The sequence below is a fragment of the Chamaea fasciata genome, unplaced genomic scaffold (genome assembly GCF_029207755.1).
Source record: "Chamaea fasciata isolate MVZ Bird 193981 ecotype frontalis unplaced genomic scaffold, bChaFas1.0.hap1 SCAF_9, whole genome shotgun sequence".
Taxonomy (NCBI): Eukaryota; Metazoa; Chordata; class Aves; order Passeriformes; family Sylviidae; genus Chamaea; species Chamaea fasciata.
In genome coordinates, this window is record NW_027094094.1 from 15,533,130 (window position 1) to 15,552,796 (window position 19,667).

The 19,667-nt window shown below is 38.0% G+C and overlaps 1 protein-coding gene across 5 annotated transcripts in view; it reads right to left on the reverse strand.

Moving 5' to 3' along the window:
* CPEB3 (cytoplasmic polyadenylation element binding protein 3) overlaps positions 1–19,667 on the reverse strand; it is an 83,338-nt gene that overhangs the window by 58,921 nt on the left and 4,750 nt on the right. For 2 of the 5 annotated variants that reach the window (XM_066191175.1, XM_066191173.1), the window contains exons 1-2: positions 16,694–16,868; positions 15,441–16,351 (exon numbers count right to left, since the gene is read on the reverse strand). In XM_066191175.1, the coding sequence (XP_066047272.1) occupies positions 15,441–16,351; positions 16,694–16,772 (990 nt within the window). In that variant the 5' untranslated portion in view covers positions 16,773–16,868. Of the gene's footprint in view, positions 1–15,440; positions 16,352–16,578; positions 16,869–18,870; positions 18,944–19,667 lie in introns of those variants that run through there. The other 3 variants (XM_066191177.1, XM_066191176.1, XM_066191174.1) reach the window with 3 other exon arrangements.

Below are 19,667 nucleotides of genomic sequence, written 5' to 3' on the forward strand. Positions count from 1 at the left end.
TGGTAGGATTTGTTCTGCCCCCTTCAGACTCACAGCAGGGGCCAGTAAGGGCAGGGCATAGCCAGCACTACTTCTGGTCCCTCCCAGTACATACACAAACAATGTCTTTACTGCTGAGAGGGAAAGATAAAGAATGAGGAAAAAAATATATGACTGCATCATGGATGACAATGTCAAGATCAAATGAGGACCATACAGCTGAGAAATGCATCCTAACACAGCCTGATTTCCTCACTAACTCTTTCAGCCAGAACAGGTAGCCCAAAGTAATTGGAACTAATGAACTACAAAAGGAAATGACTGACCTAAGCCATGGCAGAGACATGCATCTTGTTCCAAAAGCTGATGCTCTTTTCATTTTCTTCTGTCACTGCAGCAGATTTGGCAGAAAAGGCACTTGACCATTAATTATTGAAGTATAGTTAAAAAGTGACCAGTTTTACCCTAAGAATGCATGTCAGCAATCTAACACATAGTGCCCAAGCCTAGCTATCATCCATACTCAGAATCCTTAACCAGGAAACACACGACTGCGTGTTAAATCCTTGTTGGCATGGTCATCTGCACCTATAATATAAAACACACATGGAGTTGAGAGATGCCCCTCATCTGCATATTTTTTGTTGTGCAAGCAACAATTCCTCAGGTATCTAGACCCTCCCAAAGACACATTTCTCTGGGTCTACATATTTCAGTTCACTGGCTTCCTACTAAGCTTCCAAGCTTCCTATATTCTGAACACTGTCTCAGTTTCAGTAATCTATTTCAGTGTTCTACATTTTCATGCTGCCCTAGATTTTTCAGCTTTCTGCACCAGTATGTGGCACAACACAACCCAACTCTGCTGAGCAACAAAATATTAACTGAAATATTAACTGTTTCCAGAATACCACAACTTCAGTGAGGCTCACAGGAGTCATCAGAGCCTGTGACATTACATGTAGTACTTTGATCAGAACAATGAGCTCTAGGGAACAGCTGTTTAAGCTCTTACGGCTTAAACAACTTTCCTATCAATGCAAAACTTCTTCACATGGGTCACTGCTATGGTTTTTTGTGCCTGACATGAACCTGGATTTGGCTGGACAGGATTGCTGTGCATTGCCAACCAAAGCTGAAGTCAATGGAAGCACAGCTTTGAATAAATACAGGGTAAGTGCCAGCACTGTTTCAAAGAGGGCTCACTCACTCTGTTCTAGCACCTGCAGCACAGGTTATTACTGAGAACACGAGGAAAACAAGTTCGTCTTGTTTCAGTATCTCAATTCAAAATAGCAAAACCAACAACTGCAAAAAAAAAAAAGGATTCTGAAGTTTAGCTTGGGACATGCTCAACATGCCATGATGGTGCACATGAATGATCACATACAGCACGCTCTAAATGCTCGCTGGGCAGTCCTTCACTTCTAGCAGCTTCAGCTGGGATGCAATCGCACTTGCAGTCTCAGGGAAGTTAAAAAAAAAAGTATTTCAAAATACAGGAAATCTGAGGAATAAGGTCACATGGGAAAGTAAAATTATCGCTGTACAAAAGAATTAAAAAATTGTAAATAGCAAGTGTTACTTCCTTTGCAGCTTGGTGCTGGAATGCTGCCAAGAACTACATGACTGACAACCCAGATGCACGCAGAACTAGAACAACCAGAAATTTCAGTAATTCTTCCTTATATTTGATTTAATAAAAAATGAAATAAACCAAACCAAACAAGAAGACATAAAATGTAGGTAGGATGGAACAATAAGGCAAATTTTTCTATGCCTATAATGAAGCATAGCTACTAACACCAAGTTTTAATGGAATTTTATTTGAATTTCACTTTCTTTTTTATCTTTTCACTTAATTTTGGGTAGTAGTAAACTAAGGTGGATTTATTCTGTTCCTTTACTGGAACAAATTGGGGAATATTTTCTTATGTTTTTGTTGCTCTTGGAATGTGCCCAGAACACATCAACTTCTCATATATTTGTCTTTTCTCAACATTACCAACTGTAGCACATTTTATTTGCATAGGTGTTCAGAAGTTCACTGGGCAAAAGGTGAATTTTTTAAAGCCTATTTAGAAGGCTTCTAAGAAAAAGGAAGTTTAATACATATATAAAACAATAACTGTATAAAGATTATGGAAACATTTCCATGTAATTTGAAAAATAACATTTCAAAACTCTAGTTAATATTTAGTCACCTTGTCTGTGTTATATAAACTTTTATAGTTAACATGCAGGAACTCGGACTGAATCCAAAAGCCTTGAAAACTCGACCCACTCAAGCAATTTTTCCACAAAGAAAGGTAAAGTTGTATTCAAACTTCAACGCCTTATAAACTCTGAGTTCTAAAATCTTTTAGTGAAATGTTTGTAATTTTTATTTTCAGATTAACTAAAAAGCACAGAAATCAGAAGAGATATCATCACAATCAGCATTATATAGATTTACAAAAACTAATAAAAATTATATTATTTTGTTCAAATGTCCCTTTACTTTGCAGTTGAGGTTCCCTTTTTGCACACCCTTAATAGATATCCAAAATATACATAAGAAAGCTCAGTCTTTATAGCTATGAGACTTGACATCATACTCACTAAACAGAATATCCTGTCAAGTTCCTGAATACTCAATATTTGCTTGCAAAGTGGGGAAAGAAAGTAATTGAATTTACCCCGCATTTTCCTAAATAGAGTTGATAACTTAGTTATTCTTCCTATACATATTTTTGGAATACGCCAAACATACTATTTACATGATCACTAGTGTTATTTCTCCATTCAATGACAGTCAAGCACAAAGTCAAATGCTGCAATGGGAAACACCATCTTTTACCTTGCTACCATCTTTGTAAACAGTAATACGATAATATAATACAATTAATACTTCAAGCATCATCTTTTGCCATGAAAACAACTGAACAACGTATTTTAAAAAAAAACCAAACAAGAACCCTACCAAAAAAAAAAAAATTAGAATAATCAGCAAAACATCTATTATTTTTACAGCCTTTACACTACCGTAGGGAATGATCTGCAGACAGTACAACTGACTGAGCACTCAGTGACAGGATTTATGTTTAGTCATATTTTGTTCAATGTGATGCTTTAGATAAAAATCTGCTCATCAGTCCTGCTGCTGAATGCATCTCAAAAAGCTGATGTATCCACTTTCTATTATAGTTACTGATTCCAGTAACAAATGGTTCTAACACTTGTAAAATGTAAGATTAAAGTAGTTACACCCAAGATGACCATCAATTCACAAAAACAAGCCAGTGGAAAAAAAAGATGTCAGCATTAGAATTTACAAGCCTATTCATTATACTCTTGAGCTATTAAAATGACATAATTTAACTGGTTCATTGGCCTGCTCTGCAAGAGTTCAGCACTGATAAGTTACCTTTGGGCTTCCACCACTCTGTTCAGTAGAATGTTGCCCGTGTCCCAGAGCAAGGAAAAAGTAACATTGACTTAAGAACTCTTTGCCAGAAAAATCAGCACAAGTGCAAACCTCAATTCACAAACTGAAAGCTCTGCAGAGAGGCAAAGGAGGAGGGAGCACTGGGGATGCTACAGTGTGAAAGGATCTGAATAAAGCCAGTTCACAGGCTGGACCACAGAATGTAAAAGACAGTAGACACACGTTGTGTAAGGAAGCTTTTGTCTCAAAGATTTACAGTCTGTCCCGTGGTATGACAGCATAATGAGACAAAATTGGAGACAGAAAAGAACACAAGTCATCACTGTCAAACACATGTCTGAGCACCATTGCCCAGTAGCTTCATTTACTACGGCCAGCAAGCAAAGCAGACTCAAGGATTTCTCAGAAACAGTGGTTTTGTCTACAGTTACTGATCGTCAGTGACAAGCAATAGATCGGTAAGAGGAAAAGAAAAAATTGCCACTGAAACGTTTAAGCTTGATGACAAATAAAATATTGTCTCTCACCCTAAATAATTGTGCTTTTAAGAAAAATGTGACTAACATCTAACTGGAACATTCCACGTCATGCTACTGTTCCATTTCTATTGTGCTCAGGAAATTGTGCCTCCTGACAAAAATCTCGTAGGTGTCAGAACTCCAGTAGCTATTTCAGTGAAAGAGAGGTACCACGTTTCATCTGTTCACACAGAACAAGATCCTCACCTACAGGTCTGGAGAACTGTCCTTAGAGAGGACAGTCATGTTCCATTGCAGAAGAGGAAATGGTACAGTGGGGATCGTTGTTTGTAAGGCCTGGGGGGAACTGGGGCCATTCACCAATATTTACTCATAGGCCTGAACCAGGCCAGGAACACTCACAGTGAAAAACAGCTCCCAGAGAAGACAAGGAGGTGACCTTTGCAGTGTGATGTCACTTTGCATCCAGCAGCATTTAAAGAAAAAATTTAACCTATTAGTTGCAATATACTTGTAATTACTAATTACTTACCAATTACTTACGTGAACTACCTAAGTCCTAACTTCGTACTATTATAGCAAGATTAGTATGCATGAAAAATTGTGGCACACAACAATCCTCCCTATCACCTTCTTCCTAAGGGAACTGAGAATAGTTAGGCAGCAAGTCTTGTCCACCCTGGGACTTTATCAAGGACATATTCAATCACAGAATCCCAAATTGTCTCAGACACCTTCATGTAAGGGAAACAGAACTACAGGCTTTCTCAAGCAGTCCACCGACTTCTAAACATGAGCTGAAGAACATGTGAGAAGTACCAGTGAGATCCAGGTAAACCTTTTCCTAAAGTGTCATTATGTTAGAAACTCTAATTTTAAAAATTTGCTATTACATATTAGATCATCTGCAAAATTACCAAAGGCTGCATATATGCAACTGAACAGACAGTAGCAATCCAAAGACCACTTGTAACATCAAGCTCCACTTAGAGGAAGGAAGGGCAGAAGCAGAGCAAAAAAGTCCCAGTCCAAAATTATGTTTTAATTAGAAGCAACTCTTCAGATCAATTATATGCAAGCAATTCCATTTCATAACAAATTTTATAAACAAAGGAACTTTTCCAGTGGCAAGTACTGAATCATCCTACATACAGAAAAGAAGTTCAATTTAATAACAAATTCAGAATTTATTTATTAAATATATTTTCATGTGATAATATATTAAAATAGTAACTGAATTACACTATCCATACTTCCATCTTTTATTGCCTAAGGGGCTTAAAGGCCCAGAGGATACGAGGAAAAGAATAACTAACTGTATCATGTATAAAATGCCTGAACACTTACATTAAAATTCTTTAAAACAACCAGAATAAAAAATTCTTCCTCTTAGATAAGAAGAGGCCATGGACAGTTGTGTTGTAAGGTAGGTGTTATGCATTCAAATTACTGCTGCACATTTGGATTTAATTAAAATAATTCAGAAATCACTTACAAGACACAAGTACAAGTGTGAACAGCCAATTAACCAAAAGGAAACCTTTATGCAGAAATTGAAAACCATATTCATAGGAGCAGGAAAAGCACTTTCCTTTTACATCATAAGAGCTAAACTGATTAGCACATGGCAAATTTAGTAAAGATTGCTCCAGACAGGAAAAAAGTCTTTAGATAAAAGCCTGCCTGATTTGCAACAGAATTCTCCCCCCCTTTTTTTTTACAGGATAATGAAAACTGACAGGTGCCTTAAGAAAATGTTGCTACAAAGAAAGAACCAGGATGTTCAGCCACTTACATATATTCAGGGAAACTGTAAGAAGGTCAGCATGAATACCTTGGACAACAAATGTCTAGAAAAAGTCTAGCAAGACTGAGAAAAAAATTTTAAAACTCCAGAAGAAGTCAGGAGAAAATAATGTAGCCTCCATAACTGTTCCTCACATTCACAGAGGAAATCAGGTAAACAAGGGTAAAGTGAGAAGATAGACAAGTAGTAAGAGAATGCAATATCATCTATCCAACTCAGTAACAGATGAGGTGCATGGCAACATCCTAATCAAAAGGAGCCAGTCAGTAAGGCCACCAGAGGAACCACTAAAGCTAGTTCAAGTAACAATGTCAGTACTGTGCATATCTGACCAGCAAAATAAAAATGAAAGAACCGCAATAACTGACGCAGGATATGAAACTATGGATGACAAACACTGACTTCAGTTTTCTCGACTGAAATTCAAGGATTTTGCCTCTTAGGAAGTACAATGCAGAAATAATGTAGCATTGTGCATTACTAACCAAATGCCCTGGAAAAGAAGATTCCTGCTTCTTGAAAGATTAGGATACGGCTGATCTAACGAGGACTTCCACAGAGCATTTCACATGGTGCTACAGGCAAAGTAATCACATAAATGGAGACAAAAAAGTAACCAGTGCAAATGGGGTAAGAAAGAAAACGGCAAAACGGGAAAGAACTGCTAGTGCTCAACAGAATCGGGTAAAGAAAAGTGAATAATGCAGTTTCTTAAGGGCAAATCTTGAGACCAGTTTTGCTGAGATCACTTGAGATACTTGAAATGAGTAATGTCGGTTATTAAAGTAGAAACACAATAATAATATTTACAAGACATCATCAACCCAGAGGAGATACGCTCACCATACAAAAAGAGCTGAAGAACTGCAGCAAAGCAGATTGATATTTAATAGCACTAACTACAAGGTCACAACCTCAAGGACTGTCTTCACCATAAAGTGGGACCACATCAACCAGTAAGAATTACTCAGAAAAGAGAAATGCAGGAGTTTTTCAGTTGATTTCTGGACAATTATAAACCACAAATATAAATGATATGTGAAAAGGTAAATGAAATTGTGGGTTGCATGAAAAACTATGCATCTCATACAGCTGCCTTATGCATCTATGCACACCGGTATTCATAAAGCAAGCTATTTTCATTGTGTTTGTTCTTTAAAATTAATTCTCCTTGCTCTACATGGCCAGTGGAGCCAAGGACTGCGCTATATTTGGAGACATTCACCACTTCACGTTTATATTCAAACAAAGATACTGTGCAAGCAAAATAATTTGCAAGAAAACTTTCCAGTTTCTACACAAAGTGAAGCCTTTCAAAAAAACCTGCAAAATTTACTACAATCAATTTTCAAGTAGTTCTGAATGGCATATACAACAGCAGGCACTTCTCCCTTGCCTAGCAAGAAAAAATTGTTATGTAAGTAATCTTCTACTTTGTAAAATCATGTCAGAAGAGTGTGTTCCTGTTCAGACAAGGGAGGTAAGACTGCAGAAACTTGCACTGAAACATCACCTGTAAAATCTGCTGACAATTATGGCTGATTTTTTTTCCTCAGAAGTCACAGTACAGCTTCACTTATTACCAGGCAAAAGTAGCAGGAGCCACCCACCTGAGGACCCCTACCACTAAATGTTGAGATCTGGTCCAAACTTTTCAAGATTTTATTTGCAGAAGTTCTCATCCACAGAAATTGAATGGGTATATTGTCACGTTGGATTACCATATTTGAAAATGCCACAGCTTTCCTTCCATTCTGTACTATAGAAGTCCTATTTTTTCTTGTTCCTTACTTTTGTTTCCTCTACTCTCTTGTTCTCAGTCTTCCTGCTGCACAGTCAGCTGCTACTTCAGGCTTTGTGAATTTTAAGAAAAACCCTTTCAGTTAATGTGAGAGGTCTCACTGCTCTCAATTTTTTTTCCCCCAATTGTCACAGGAAGAAACAATATGATCCTGGAGAGAATACATGAGAAAGAGAATTATTTAGCAAGGTGAAATAATTAGGTCAGACTGTTGTGGGCATCATTTAAAATTCAAAGTTATCTTTATGAGTAGTTTAAAAAATTTCAAACCCACAAAATTTCAAACCACAAATGGCAAAGTGTGCTATAAACATTTTACACACTTGGCTATTACACACCTTAACACTTACTAAGCACATCAGTAGATGATACTAGATTTGCTTATAAGCCATCTGTTAACATGCTAACAATCAGTTAATACATCAAAAATTCGTTAACCCTTTACAAATGTTAAGGTCATGTGGTAGATGGGAGTAACACTAGCTACCTCCATGTAAATTCATTAATGCTTTTAACACATCTCTTTCCCAAAGCAAGATACTTCCGCAGAATGAAGCAGCAACTTTCAACAAAGAACTAGGAATTTTCATTTAATCCAAAGCAATATTTAACCATTCAAGTGTTTTAAAACAAAATGTTTGCTCTGTTTATTTCAGCAACTTCCAGAAGAAGCTACAATTCCCAAAACTTTCTTTAGGAAATGAGTCTTACCTGCAAAAAAAAGCCTCACTCGGAGAGTAAAACCCATAGAGCTTTGGTGGGTGAAGTTCTTTGTTGTCTGACATTTCTCATTAAAAGATCAGCTTTAAGTTGCCTACAGTATTGCCAGAAATAACTTTTTAGGATGAATCTTTTTAAGCTGGGCACAGTCACAATAATTCTTCTGTGTAGGAAAGGTGAAATTCACCAGAACATCCATTTGTGACTATGACATAAAACAAAATCATATATAAAAAGTCCATGACATAGCCATAATGCTTTTCTCATTTACATCAGAAGCAGTTTTTTGTCAATTTGTGTGGAAATCCATCCCCAGTCATACATTTTGGAAGCTCAGTTTGGGCATGGGAAAAGAAAATCAGTTCTGCGTGTTCAGACCAAGTTATCACTTGGTTAAAAATATCTAAATTTCTAGAATTTAGAACTTCTAGCCAGTATTTTTGAAAATTCCATTCTCCCTGAATTTGATTAAATCCACTTAAAACCCCTCATGCTATTAATTTTGCACAGGACTAAGTGAACACAATTTGGCTCACAGCTACAGGGATTTACTGGGCCTTCCTCTGTAACCTGAAACTTTGACACAGAAAGTGGAATAGGGGAGGCCAACTCAAAGAGAAGCCTCATTGAAAAAAAAAATTAAAATTCAGAACAGGAAGAAACAGATGTTTGAAAGCAGCTGAACAGTTCAAGGGTGGATAAAACAAAGAAAAGGGGCCATGCCCACTATTGACAGTGCCCTGTACACACAACTTTCATGAACTCTGTTAAACCAAGAACAAAGAATTATAGAGTTGATCATAACTTGGGTGATCCATCACGTGAAGTTTATCAACCTAACATGCAACAGAATCTGTGGTTTTGCTAAAGTAGTTTATTTAGACTCTAAGAATTTAAAAGAAAGCTGTTGCAAATTCTTGCAAATTTTGCAAAGCCACCCAGAAAAAAGAATTAGGAAGAGCAGGAGTAGGACTTCAGCAGAATCTGGAAGATGTGCAGAGAACATCCACAGTTGAAGGAAAAGTGGGTATCGAAGAAATTAAATATTTTGCTTCTTTTCTGTTCCCTGATAAAAAGTTCTTAATTCCTGAGTAATTGGTATGTAGCATAAACTAAAAGTTTTCACAGGAACCAATTTGTTATCTTCACTTTTTCATGCCTGATTTGAGATTCACATAAACAGCAAACTTAAGAGACTGCAGTGGCTGTTTTGTTTTCAAAGACGTATTTTCTAAATATTCCAGAAAAAAACTACATTTTTTTACTCTTCTCAGACTGAACGTTGAGAAGAAAATTAATTTCCCAAACTCTGTGCCTCTTATTGACCTCTACAGAATGGTCTTCACATCGTCTCTTCTGACACTGTTGTGACAAAGCAGATCAATATCTATCCTGATTGACACAGTGCTTCTCTCCTATAAGACCTTAGAAAAATTGACAGCTTTATCTCTGGAATGAGCTTGAAAAACATGCAATGAAGGCACAAAGCCACTTGTTCACAACCAGGAGGAAATGGAAGACATCAATTAATTGTGATTTACAAATGCTACTTGTAGCTTGTAGGCAAAGACAGAATCATATAACAAACTTCTGAAAATGAAAATGTTGACCAAGTCTGAACAAACAGAAGCAGAGTTCCCATGACTTTTCATAACTTGCGTTTTTAAATTTGTAAAATTTACACATAAATACATAACAATAAAATTATTACACAAATGAAGATCTAATTCTATATAAAAAATTTTACATTCTTCTAACTACTGAGACAACTGCTTAGTACCAGTATGTGTGGCATTCTAACAATTGCTTAAAAGCAATGTTTTTGTGAAACATGGAAAAAATAGATTTAAAAAAAATAATGAAACAAAACATGGCAAGCTACCCTAAATTTAGGGACAGAATGTATAAGATAGCCTAAAACTGTAAAGTCTAGAATAGAAGCAAATTTCAGACATGTACCATTTAAGATCACTTTCAAACTTTAAACTAAACAGTGCTATATTTTAGTGTCCCCTTAGTATAGGTCTGCTAGAAATTACTCTTGAGTGACCTTAATGAAAGGAGAGCTTTTTTACCAACTGCTAACAAACGGAAATACTCATCATTCACTCAGCAAACTCTTTTATTCCCTTGAAAACACTACTTTTCCAGGTCTCTCATCCTCTTACATTGCATTCACAAAAGCTGTCTAGGCAAAAAGATGAAAACTGGGAGAGATGATCCAAGAAGGGAAATAGCAAAAACTCCATGCCCTTCACCTTCCCTTCTATCACTCCTCCCACAGACAGATAAATCCTTTACCAAATCTTTAAGACAGAATTATTGATTCACTGTTCGATATTAATGCCTTTAATGTTTTTAAGAAAGTCCTGCCATTGTAAGGAGCTGATCAGAATATCAGCTGCCTACTGAACTCAGACCTTTGCTCTACCTTCACTAACTCTGACAGCTTAACTAATTCGTTACTTCAAATCAAAACTCTGATCAATAAGTGATTAGTGCTCAATCATCACACTTTGAATAAGAAAGAGCCACGTGCTTTTTTTCCATGTTTTCTAACTAAAACATCACTATGTTAATTTGAAAATGCAGACATTTACTATTCAATCAAATTTAAAATCTAACAAAATATTGTAAAATACTTCACAACTACTTAGCTAGAACATCATGTGTTACATGTATCTGTTACACTGGAAGACTACTGATATACCACAGTATGTGCTCCTACATTTTAGAATTCAGGATCTGGCTACAAACAGTGCTAGTTAATAGTTCCAACAGAAGCATTTAAGAAGGGGGGGGGGGGGGGGGGAGAAATAAAAACAGACCTAGGTACTTTTCTCTTTTTTCTTTTTTTCTTTTAGTCCATAAAGTTGCAGGCTGTCAATGCTTGTGCATCATCATGCAAGAAAAATTAAGACCGGACTACATGTTAAGAAATAGTTTTTAAGGTAACAGTAACACTACTAAGTGTGGTTACCTACTAAACAGTCAAGAAGCCAGAGCCCAGAATGACAAATTCAGACTAAAGAAATACAGTGTTTTAAAAATTAGTCTTTAAATAGACTTATTACATAGTTGCATACAATTATTTCTGAGTGAAAAAATCCTCTAGATTTAAAAAAGGTTCTTTAAAATTAGTCACCAGAGTTTATTAGCCAGTAAAACTCCTTTACTCATAAACAGAAAACTTCGTTACAGTCATGGATGTTCCAATACTCAAACTCTATATTTATACGTATATACGCACTTATATTTAAACACAAACACACTGCATGTTAGAATTGGCACTTTGATTAAATATGAAATATTGAATTTATATAAAATTTCTAAATTTAGCTTATAATTTTATCTGGTCCAAACTAATTCCAATTGGAAACAATGAGGAAAAAAACACCTCACCAAAACACTTCTCCAAAAATTCTTACTCAGTCTCCCTGCGAAAGACAGCATGTTAAAACTATCTTTACACACAATAAACACCACCTTATTTATTTCTGCTAGAGAAATATTTATCAGTAAAGCTGCCAAGAATAGTTTGATGCATGCCAGGATCTTCAGAGAACAAACTGCAATGCATTTCTTGTTTCTAAAGAACCTTACTTGGAAAACAGCAAAACTCAGCACAGTTTCTGGAAAATTGTTGCAGTGTAGTTATGATTAAAAATCCACAAGGTAGACATTCTTAATTAGAATACTGGCCTGCAAACATTTAATTCCTTCTCCATCTTCCCTGCAAAGAGAATTTCTTATCCTTGCCTCCAAGGATCTATTTCAGGCACTATCAATCCTCCTAACCCCACAAGCTGTGTTCCCAATATCTTCACATGGCCAAAAGCCAAAAGAAATGCACTATTTACCTGAGACAAGAGAAGGGAAATAGAACAGTGGGAGCAGCTCAGAAGCAGGAGATGACAGTAGCTCTGTACAAGCCCCACCGCTCTGCTGGAAAATGGATCTGAGCCAGTGCCAGGAGAACGGCATCCCAGGGAAAATCAGTTCATGCCAGCCTCAAATGCCAGAGCTGAGGATCACCTAACACAATAGCAGAACACGACCACTTCCACATGACAGCCAGAGACCCTACACCTGAACCACTCAGAAGCCAAAGAATATTCAGAAGAACAAGCTGGCCATGTTTTTGTATTTCCTATCTGGCCTAGTTCCACATCTGTTCCCATGATCTCATCTCCAACCCTTACTTGCTACATTACATTTCATTCCAGGCTGATCACTTCTCTCTTTCCTTTCAACTATCAGCTTTGGAACTCCATTTTTTAAAACACATTGCAGTCAATTCTTCTGAGTAAGTATATGAATGTAGTCTCCTTCAAAGCACTTTTAGTGGCCTTTCCACACCAATCACAAGGAAAGCACCTGCAGAATTCCTACCAAGTGGTATTTTAAATCTTCTGATATATTCTGCAGCACGGCTCCTTGAGACAGACACCCATTGGTTTTGACATACAAGATGATGCACTAAAGAATTACTCAAATTAAGGGATGAAAACATCCAGCATATTGCTTTATATGCATGTTTAAAGAGAAACATTTTCAAATTGAACATTTTTCCTAGAACAAAATATACCATTAGCTGAGTATCAACTGTCTGCAAATATTATAGACTCAGAACACGAATCTTGGTTATAGATCTTTTCTGACCAAAATTTGTGATCACTGCAAAGACCTGAACTGCAAAATAACTCTCCCTGATGTTATTTCAAACAGTGAACCCATTAACAGTGTTCTTTCTTAGAAAGGCTCACAATCTTAACATGAAACAACAGGTTAACACAAGGAGCTTGCTAATGTGCATAAGTGTGTTGCTAGAAAGTTTACTGGCAGGTATTTCTAAAGTGGCTCAAAACCATGCAGTTATGGAGGGTGGCAGACGTAAACGGATAAACCTGCCAGAACTACTTGATAGTGCTGACAAGCAGAACTGACTGTGTCAACATATTGCCCAATTTAGGGGTGGGGGGAAGAAGAAAAAAGGCAACCAAAACCCTGGCAGCAAATATTCAACTCTGAGACGAACATGAATTACATTTTTATCAGTGTAACTAAAGAGTTGCCTCCTACCAAGAGGGTGGTTTCAAGGTGTCTTTGGCATTTCGTTAAGTATAGCAGCAATTAACATTAACCCAGATTAAATTTTTTAATAAGCAAAATTCAGCAGCTTGTATAAAAGAAAAAAGGAACCTAGCAGGAAAAAAAAATACAAGTGTTCTGAGTCTCTGAAATCAGACTATTATACCAGCTGGTGCTGAGAATAGCCTAGGCATTTGCTTTCAGTTGAACATGAAAACACCAGGTTAAATTCACAGAGAAGAAAACAAGTTTCCAAATTTACATATTGGCCAATACTTCAGTTTTTTTGAAACCTTAATTTCAAAATCAAAAGAACTTTTCTTTAAAAGCAGTTGGCTATTTTTTTTCTCCTCGTGATGAGTAAATATCTGCCAGTTTAATTTGTGACAATTTACAGTCACAATAATAAAGTTCTGTATTCATTAAAGATGTATCTCACTAACCAAACCACAGAAATAAGTTCATTCACTGTTGTTTTCACTACTAATTCAAATATACCAAAATTTGTAATGTCTTGCATGTAAACAATTAAGAATCCTTGTAAATTGAAACACATTTCCCACTCCTAAAAAATGACCGGGAGCTATTAGCTTTTGTGGTGCTGTGCTCTGTGCAACATAGTATTTACACCAGGCATATTGTGTCTAAAGTGTAATCTTCCTCCAGCCTTCAGTGCTTCAGAGACATTAACCAGCAGCTCACCAGAAGCCACTCCACCTACATTTAGGGCAGCCAATAAAAAAATTGCAACTCTCCCTTTAAACAGAATGAAGCAGCAAAATGAAATTTCAGGGCTGACTATAAGATGTCCTCTTTGAATAGGCCTGGAAAGTGCATATATTTTACTTCAACAGTCTCCTAAAATAATGGGGGGGTGGGTGCATTTGTTTGATTTTTTTTTACTGTGTTTCCAAAACTAAGTGTTAATCTAAATGATATTCTTACCAAACCGGTAAGTTAAAAATGTTTGAGAGATCATACTTTCTTGAGAAAACAAATACCTAAAGAACAAGCACATATGAATGATTTAACTGTATTTCAAAGCAGAAAATTTTGACCTGTCTGACACCAAACCAGCTAATCCAGAAAAGGTGCAAGATTCACTTCACCTAGTATGCATGTAACTGCAAGTGCAAGCTCTGCTTTTTTTCAGCTTAAAATGGATTTCACACCATGACAGGTTTCATTCTGCATTAAAATTGCAAATCTTCCATTTGGCCCAGTTTCAGCTGCAATTGATCTGCTTTGTCGTCATAGATTAAAAAAAAAAAACAGTGAAGGGCACTGCAGCTTTAAATATTTCAGAGCTATGTAGCTAGTAAATAGACTCCATTGCAATATGGCTCTGAAGGTCGTGTCCTATTGTCTCTTTTCTCTGCAAATATTCGGAACAGCATAAAATGGTTTATTCTATACAATACCTCCCTGCCATTTCTAAATCATGTCAATTGTATTAGGCATTTCCTCACTGGAAAGGACAGATACGCCACGCTTTCCATACACACCCACGCTGCTTCGAGATGCATTCAAAACGTCCACTGTGAATCTAACAGCAGGGTGTACGTATTAGAGGTACACAGCTTTTCATATGGATGCCTTCTGCCAACAGACTCCCCGTTAAATCCCACCACAACATGAGGACAATTAGTTATTGCAATGGTGATAAAATAATCAGCTGAATTTCAGGTCGAGAAGCATCTTTAGTGAAAATGAACAGCCCGGTAGAAAACTGAAGCAATTTCAACATCTCGGCTTTCTCACATATGGGAGAATACAAAAAAGAATTCTAACACAGCACCAAGGGAATATAGTCTGCCAAATCTGTTTTTCATGAAGGCTCCTACCTTTCAGATGCTAAAAAAACAAGCAAAAAGCAACAACAAAAAACTCCCATACTCCACATTTAACAATAAGTCACAAGAAAAATAAGATTGTATACCTTAAGCTAGAACTGGAAATCTTTGTGTATGCACTCCCTAGGTTCAACCCCACTTCTTTCATGTAAGGTGACTATATGATGAAAATACGAGTTACGGGGATACCACTCAGACAGAACAGTAACATGAAACACAGCCCCACAAAAAATACAAGTTGGTGATAGCTGTCATCATGCAGAAGGTGCGTGTATTCATTTACCTGAAAAGGCAACAGATTGTTGCCATTGTCCGTCCTGAACGCGTTGTCTTCCATCCAGGATTTGGGGGTTAACGGTGCAGCCCGCGGGAACTTCGGAGGGGCAATGACATTGCTGGAGAAGGGTTTTTTAAGGGGTGAAATGGGATTGAGGGGGGAGGGCACACCGACTCCTACTCCCACGCCAACCCCCACTCCAACTGCCCTTCGAGGGTCCCTACCAGCCTGCAGCCCACCCCAAGGGTTGGAAGGTGTACTCCAAGCTGCGTTTTGATGGTTATTCCAGCTGGAGGAGGAAGAAGAAGAGGCAGAGGAGGAAGACGGCTTGCTGGTCATGATGGGCTGATGGCTGTAAGCAGCATTCCTCTGGGCGAAAGGTGCCTGATTAGGACTCACAGGTGACCTCCGCTGCTGCTGCTGCTGCTGAGCTTGCTGCTGCTGCTGCTGATGTTGGTGGTGTTGAGTCTGAGCTAGGCCAATCTGAGGTGAGAAAGTGCCACCAAATACAGGGTTGACATGGTGTGGAAAATTCTGGAAAAGCATTGTCCCATTGACTGGAGTAATCCCTTGGAAAAAGCTATCATCCACCGTGTTTGTGGTCCCTGTAGACCAGGTGCTGCCAAACGAGGGAGACAAGGAGGTGCCGGCTGCAGGTTCTTGTTGAGGCTGGTGAAAGCTCAAGCCAGGCAAAATGGGGGACTCCATCTGCATCTTCTCCTTGCTATTTTGGGAAGGAGCTGATGTGCCGATACTAGTCACTGAACTGTTGTCTTCTGGTTTGGGTGTCTCCGACGAGATGGGTGTAGAGGGGGCTTCTGCTGAGTTTGGATCTTGCTGCTGCTGCTGCTGCTGCCGCTGCTGGGGCTGGGCTTTGCTTTTGTCCATCAGTAAATCATCCTGCATGGTTTGCGCAGCTGAAACAGTAGGGGAAAAAACCACAAAGACAGATTATTAACATTGTCATTCATACCGCAAGCCAGTCCGTTTTAATCAATTGCCAGCCAAAAATTTCGTCCTATTGCTAGTACTATGCTACAGCATATTGCAAGGCAAAGCCGTAATCTCCCCCCTCCCCCATTTAGGAATATGTAACCTTTGATCGTGCTAGATTGCCTTTAAAATATTTTTTAAGATGCTTCACCCTTTTTGATGCCTTGTTTCCCTTCAGTCTAAATGAGAGATGTGCTTATAGGGCAGAGATATACAGCAATTTCGCCACGTCTCTTTTCTCTTACACCGGAACTCAGAGCTCTCACCCTGCAATGAGAAACTGATTCTGGTTCCTGTTTTTCCAAGCACCCTCCTCCTCCACCTCCTCCCCCTGGTTATTTGCATACGTCAATAAATACTGCTGCGTCCTTCAGCAAGGTTAAAAAGACACCAGTCTTCGCTCTTCTCCACCCCCTTTTCTATTAGGGCACCTTTAAAGGAGCCGGGCACCGATTTTCCTTAATTAAGAAGCAGGCTTGCAGTGATTGAGGTTTACGGGAGCGAAGCGCGCAGGGACGCTGGCGCTAACACGGGAGCGGCTCCTCGCTGCACGATCGCTTCCTGCCCGCGCCGGCTCCGGGCAGCGGCGGCGATGGCACCGCCGGGAAGGGGGGCCGGGGGGCGGAGACACTCGGGTACAAAGCCACCGATGGGTGTTAGATTTGCCTTCGCTGACCTTACGATCTCTCCGCGTAAAATGCTAGTTTACATCAAAGCTGTCCTTTACTTGAAGGTATAGCTATCTGCTCGCTCTATTTATATACATACCCGCTCTATTTATACACATCCATATGAAATCATCTGTGATTTGCCCATTAGAAAAACATAAGGTCAAAATCAGCAGACTGGGGAGGTATTATTAGACTATGATCTTTCTGATGCTTTCAAATGAAACATAAAACCAGGAAAAATCGAAATATTTACAATATAGACATGCTGCATGTTAAAAATCATCTTTATATGCACAAGACAAAGGCTAGTGATGCAAATTATTTGCTAAATCCATGCGTAAGTTTAAACTCTAGAAAGGAAACCTTTGTTGAACTGCTGAGGCTTATATCTGCTAGAAGAGATAAAAAAGGTGCTCCATATGAAACAGGGCAGATCATACAATTTTGTTATTATTTTGAGACCTAATACTACTGATACTATACAGACATCAATGAACAGCAATTGTATGAAATCACAACAGGAGCCTCCATATTTTGCAGGCTTTTAGTCAATTGAGGAGATAGATCACTCTAAATCTCAAAAGTATTTTAAACGAGCCCTAAATCACTTACTTTAATTGAGTAACTATGTCAAAGATGGTCACTGCTGAATACCTAACTGCATTGCTATTCAGTTCATCATATGACATTTACATGCCTAAGACTGCATTTTTTAGGATTGTTTTTGTAATGTAACAATGCAAAGCCAAATCAATGAACTGTTTAAGAAAGGTAGCAAAGTGTGAAACTGTCGACACTGTCCCTTCTGACATCAGATGGTCCAGGTGTATCTTACATTTTTTGTTCTTGAAATATCTTCTGAGGCATGCACACACATTTTAATTAAAATGAATGTCAGGAGAGGTTTCTGGTATCTAGTGAGTTACTGCTTACGCTCCCCCTGATTTACCAGTTCAATATGTAAAGCAAGCAGCAAGGCTTCCTGAGTAGACCATGCTGTGAGACAACATTAAGCTCCTAAGGACAGGGTAAACCATTGCATCTGTTCCAGGCAGCGCTGCTGCTGCTGGGAGTGCAGAGAACCTTGCAAGGCATTTTAAAGCAGTACTGCAGTAAACCACAATATACCAAGCTCTGTCTGTGTAACTTTCCATTAGCTTCGCTCCTACCCACATCACTATTACTCCTAAGGCTACATAAAACTCCTGATGACTCCACATCAGAGGGACAAAAGGATTATGTGTATCCCTCTCCCCTGGGTCTGAGCTATCAGTATAAAAATACATTTAGAGAGAAAAACATAGCAGCTGAAATGTTAAAATTCTGTCGTCAATAAAGTTATATTTAAATGAGTTAGTCACCAGGTTATCTATAGTGGCTAGTACAGCAGTTGTTTCAAACATGTACCTTGACTTAGCTAGCGAGTTTTGAACTTTATCCTAAGGACTGTGATTCACATTCCCTTCCATATTGCTTCTTAAAGGCAAAAAAAATCACTGCACAGTTCAACCCTCTTGTCAAGGTCAAGACCTTCCTTTAATGAATGAAGCCAGTCCAAATGAAAAAATACTGGTTAATAAATGACTTTGAAAGACAGGCCAGCCAATGTCTAATGTTGGACTAATATGCAGTACTCTTGATTATTTGCTGGTGTAAGTATTTGTACAAATCTACAATCCAGTACAGGAAATATATATCCCCATAGCAATACCAGCTCCATATGCATGCAGAAACCCACGCAGCCAGAACAGAAATGTTTAAGGAACAGTTACCTTTGGATTTTCTGTATTTAAAGATCAACAAAAGGACAGTATATTTATTTTCTTCTTTCAGGTTTGGTATATGACAAATAGTCGACCAGTCTGGCAAGAGCCCTTTGACAAGTGGAAGCTTTCAGCGCATGCTCTCCCGAGGAATCATGGGGTTTGAAGTCTTACCCACAGACAGCATTTCAGGGCTGCTTCCTGAAAGGAAGAGAGCTCCAAAGGAAAAAAATTCTGTGCACACTCCCTCTTCCCAGGGAAAACTGCTGCAATCTGAATCATCAGCTCTGAGGAAGTATCTGTCAGACTGAGCTGAAAGTGACTAAATAAATATGAGCTCTTAAACAGTTTAATTTAGATCAAATAGCCACCTATTCAGAACAACTGCTAGACAAAGAAACAGTTCCAGTATTTCCAAACTTCCCTTACAAACTCCTAGCATAAGAAATTAATTATAAGCTCATACCAGCTATAAAATTTACAGCTATTACAAAGGAAATTGTGTCATCTTGCTCAGCTGAAGATTAAATAATCACGCGTCATAATTTCTAAATATATTCTGAAACTCAAACACAAATAGGTCAAGTATGAAAATTTAAAAACAAATCAAAATCGTAACACAGGTGAAAAGTTGTACTATTTGAATAGTTCCCAATTTTCAAGTTACAACTTTTTCATTACTGAGTTGTTACTACACTGAAAATTCTACCAAAAAAAAACCCAAACCCAAAAACAAAACAAAACAAGCTGCTCAGAAGAAAATCAAGGTGTGAATGTTAGTATTTAACATTCCATCTATTCTGTAC